The 4,730-nt window shown below is 38.4% G+C and overlaps 1 protein-coding gene across 1 annotated transcript; it reads left to right on the top strand.

Annotated features, from left to right (window-relative positions):
- Nucleotides 1–2,970: 2,970 nt before the first annotated feature.
- Nucleotides 2,971–3,885, top strand: LOC108802446 (olfactory receptor 5B12-like). The gene has a single exon (XM_018574301.1). The coding sequence runs from the start codon at nt 2,971–2,973 to the stop codon at nt 3,883–3,885; it is 915 nt and encodes a 304-aa protein (XP_018429803.1).
- Nucleotides 3,886–4,730: the final 845 nt, after the last annotated feature.

Here is a 4,730-nt window from a genome sequence, read left to right as displayed (position 1 = left end):
GGATTAGAAAGGTTTAGGTTAGATAAGTTAGGAGAACCAGGAAAGTGAGGAAACTAAGATGAGGGCAAGATGTCCCAATGTTCTAGAGATTTGTTAGCATGTGGGTTCGGTATTATGCGTCGGAGATAAGTGGAGTAACGGTGACGGCAGGTGTGAGGGTGATATGTATAGGCTGTGGGGTGGAGAAGAGGGGTGGAGAAGAGGGGTGAAGAAATGAGAGTTTAATGATGGAGGACACTATTGTGAGAAGTAAAGGAAGAGAGAGAATGTTAGAGGGATCAGGGAGTAGGAAGCCGACTTGGAGAAAAAGATCAGGATGGGAAAACCAGGTTCACTTGCAGTGTGTCTGGGGTGAAGTATTGAGTTCTGAAGTTGCTTTCATGTTGGTGCCTTAGTGTAAGTGCCGTATTCTAAGTGTCCCGTACTTGAGCATAGATGTACTTTACACAGAGATGTATAATGTCTGCCTGTGACCTGACCCCTGTCTGTGCCCCATAAGATGAACTAAACTTATACTGACATGGGGTGGGGGATTGTCAATGATTCAGTGGGGAGTTGAAAGAAGGAAGGTAGATGTCCATCAATAACATATACAAGTTTACTAGATGTTGGAAATGCCATGTATCTGCAGAAGATCAGACAAGAGAGGAGATGAATGATGAGAAGAATGATGAGATGAATGATGAGAGGAATGATGAGAAGAATGATGAGATGAATGATGAGATGAATGATGAGAAGAATGATGAGATGAATGATGAGATGAATGATGAGAAGAATGATAAGATGAATGATGAGATGAATGAGATGAATGATGAGTTGAATGAGATGAATGATGAGATGAATGAGATGAATGATGAGATGAATGAGATGAATGATGAGATGAATGATGAGATGAATGATGAGATGAATGATGAGATGAATGATGAGATGAATGATGAGATGAATGATGAGATGAATGATGAGAAGAATGATGAGATGAATGATGAGAAGAATGATGAGATGAATGATGAGATGAATGATGAGATGAATGATGAGATGAATGATGAGAAGAATGATGAGATGAATGATGAGATGAATGATGAGATGAATGAGATGAATGATGAGATGAATGAGATGAATGATGAGATGAATGATGAGATGAATGATGAGATGAATGATGAGATGATGCTGAGCACCTCACATTGTGTTGCGTACATTGTCTTGTAATACCACAAAGGCCAGGATGTCAGAAGAAGACTTCTTATGGAGATGATTTCATCATTTCAGCATTATTTTACCTTGGAATATATTGTGTTTCTATTTACACATTTGCTCGGGGCAATTCCTCAGTTTTTTTTTAACTATCTTGCTTTGCATGTAATGAGTCTCTCTCATATATTAGTTTCACCGCATAAGTTGCATTAGTGAAATTAATGAACTTTGCACGATATTCTAATTATTCGAGTTTCACCTGTATAAGTGCTGATATATTAAAGACATCACGTCACTTCCTATTTCAGTGTTTATTATTTTCTATATGAATTGTTCAGATGATGAAACAATGACATCAATATTTGCACATGATACAAAGAGTTTATAATGATATTTGTACATCTTTAGGGATGAAGTTATTTTACATTTAGCAATATTGGAACATTTTGGCTCTGTTGTTTTTATGCTGCAACCGCTACTATACAGTGTACAAGACAAGCTTACATTTTACTTTCGGTGTATGTCAATGCAAAAACTTGCTTTTAGCTTTGGACAGAGTGGAGAAGTCTAAGAACCTCTTTCAGGATTTTACTGCAATCCATTCCTCTGTTAGAGAGACTTACTCTCACTTCCTGTCCCCGGGACAATGGTTTTACCACACAGGAAGTGAGGAGAAATCTGCAATAGGGACACAGACAGAAATACAAACCTGAGAAAGGATTTATCCTTCACCTAAAAATGTTATTTTGTGTTGCAGAGTTCCCCACACTTAGAGATGTATTTATAATCAATTTGCAGAGCTATTCATCCTGCAGATCTCTGTGAATGTCCATTCTGTGTGCATGGAGGCAACATTCATGTTTTTAGTATATTTTCTTTCCATGTTAAATGTAATATCAGAAAAATACTAGATGGGGCCAAGGAGCATAGGAATTAATTACTTATTTCTTATCCCTCGCAGCTCCATTTAGTGGTCACAATGTGGAATAATCCTGATATTACATTTGACTCAGAAAGAAAATATGTCAATAACATTTGTTTTTTCTTCCAATCAAACAGAATGACTACACAGGGAGCTTGAGAGAGATGAATGTTTTGTTATATGTACACCACACACTCTCTCTATCCTGTAAGTTGGATAGCTGAAAAAAGCTGGCAGGGTACTAACCCTTCCTCACAATGCAACACATACATTTTAAAAGGCCACATTAGGATTCCTGAATTGCATGTTTAGGTTCTTTATAGGATATTACAGGTCAGGAATCAGGAGCCTGTATCTCCGTGTCCTCTATAAGTATATTTATTCCTTGAAGTCTCAGCCGCTCCTTGAGATCTCAGCTGAAAAAGTAGAAGATATTCTTATCTCCAGACTGGATATTGTCCTGTGTAGCAATTATTGTATTTTAAATCAAAATTTTGGAATCTAATTTAGGGTCCTGTTATTACAGCCGGGACTCCCAGAACCACTGTGCCAATGAAAATCAAAAGTCAGATGATTATTTCTGATTCTGAAGTGAGCAATATGTATTTTGATGATTTGTTCAATGTCTGAAGTATCTGATAAAAAATTATAATATTTGGCATTGCCGATAGAAATTAGAAACTGGCTCATGTCTTCTACACCAAATCTTTCTACAACAAAATGTTGATATTTTGTTGCAGAATTCCTGTATTGGATACTTTAGATTGCCATACATCAAGTCCTACAACATACTGAAGAGGTGAATTGTGTTTTCTGTATTAATCTCATAAATAAAAAGTATGAATGAAAATATTACAATGGGGAATCAGACGATTCTGAATGAATTATTCCTCTCTGGACTGTCCGATCTTCCGGCTCTTCAGCTCCCTCTCTTCCTCTTCTTCCTTCTCATCTACCTTCTGACATTAATCTGGAATTTGCTGATCATCTCCCTCATAGTTACTGACTCTCACCTCCACACCCCTATGTATTTCTTTCTTGGGAACCTGGCCAGTCTGGATCTCTGCTGTTCCTCAGTCACCGTCCCACGAATGTTATTTGACCTTATCACCCAGAGAAGAAAGATTACTATAACGGCTTGTTTATCCCAAGTCTTCTTCTTTATGTTCTTTGCAACCTCTGAGGTGTTTCTGTTGGCTGTCATGTCCTATGATCGATATACAGCCATTTGTCAGCCATTACATTACATACGGATCATGAGTTGGAAAGTGTGTGTACAGTTGGCATCCATTGTGTGGGCTCTCGGTTCTTCCTATTCTTTAGTTCACACACTTTGTGCCTTGAAACTAACATTCTGTGAATCAGATATTGTAGACAGTTTCTTCTGTGACCTTCCTCAGTTGTTACAGATCTCCTGCAGTGACATCTACATCAACATTCTGCTCATCTTTATCTTGGGATGTTTCCTTGGAGTTGGTTCTCTAACACTGACCATCTTTCCCTATGTCTCTATATTCAAAACTGTCCTGAAAATACAAGTTAAAGGTAAAAGGAGTAAAGTTTTCTCCACGTGTTCCTCTCACCTGACAGTGGTCTTCATATTTTATTTCTCAGGTTTTTTTAATTATTTTCGCCCCGGCACTAATAATCATTTTGCTGCTGACAAACGGATGTCTGTTTTTTATGCCGTGATTGTTCCGCTCCTCAACCCTCTGATATACAGTCTGAGGAACCAGGATCTTAGAACAGCATTTAAAAGTGTTTTATTTTAGGAAGATCTTCCAAACAAAATACAGAATTCTTCTTAGCTAATCCCTCATTTGTAGATATTAGAAATATACAGAAGTACTTTCTTAAGTCTCGTTGGGGAAATTTCCCTTCACTCTCCTTACCAAGAATAGAGAAGTAAGTGAGACCTACTTTCTCCAAAGGATGTCTCCTCTTAGTAAGTTGTCACTGGAAGATACATTTCCTTGTTCAGATTTCTCCTTACTTCTCGATTCAATGTCATTCGTAACAAAGAAGGTTATTGCCCTACACCATTCATTGAGGGTCACCAGATCCCAAGGATTCCTTCTGTCAAGGAATGCATGAAAGATTTTTGACAGGATAGCATTCAACAACATGGAAGCCACCATACAACACATAGATCTGGGAAGCAAGATGGTTCCTCACATTCTTACATTATGCCAAGACCCCACCACCAGGGTAAAGGTCAGCAGTTACCTGTTGGATACCTTCTGCATTCGTAATGCTAGAAGACAATGGTGCCTATTATTTCCCCTAATCTTCATCCTGTCCCTGAAGCCCTTTCTCTGGAGACTTCACATGGATCCTTACATCCTTGTTTTTGTCACCCATTACATGAAATTCAAGAGTGCAGCTTCACTGATAATCTTTTACTTTTTCTCATCAAGACACTTACATCCCTCCCAAACTTTGTGAAAGTATTTGAGGAGTTCCAGCTACATTCCCTGCTGCTCTGCTCTTTGGAATAACATTGTAGCAAGAAACAACACAGCCATGCTCATAGCCCCTAAACACATAGGAGGATTGGGTTACCAGACTTCAGAAAGTACACCTCATGAGGATGCTCGACTAAAATATACAAAGGTCC

This window comes from Nanorana parkeri, unplaced genomic scaffold (assembly GCF_000935625.1).
Source record: "Nanorana parkeri isolate BGI_ZX_2015 unplaced genomic scaffold, ASM93562v1 scaffold2866, whole genome shotgun sequence".
In the NCBI taxonomy this organism is placed as follows: Eukaryota; Metazoa; Chordata; class Amphibia; order Anura; family Dicroglossidae; genus Nanorana; species Nanorana parkeri.
The sequence above is the reverse complement of the archived record's forward strand: the minus strand, read 5'-3'. Positions and strand labels throughout refer to the sequence as shown.

Coding starts and splice junctions, on each gene's coding strand:
- LOC108802446 (XM_018574301.1), top strand. CDS start 2,971: ATGGGGAATCAGACGATTCTGAATGAATTATTCCTCTCTGGACTGTCC.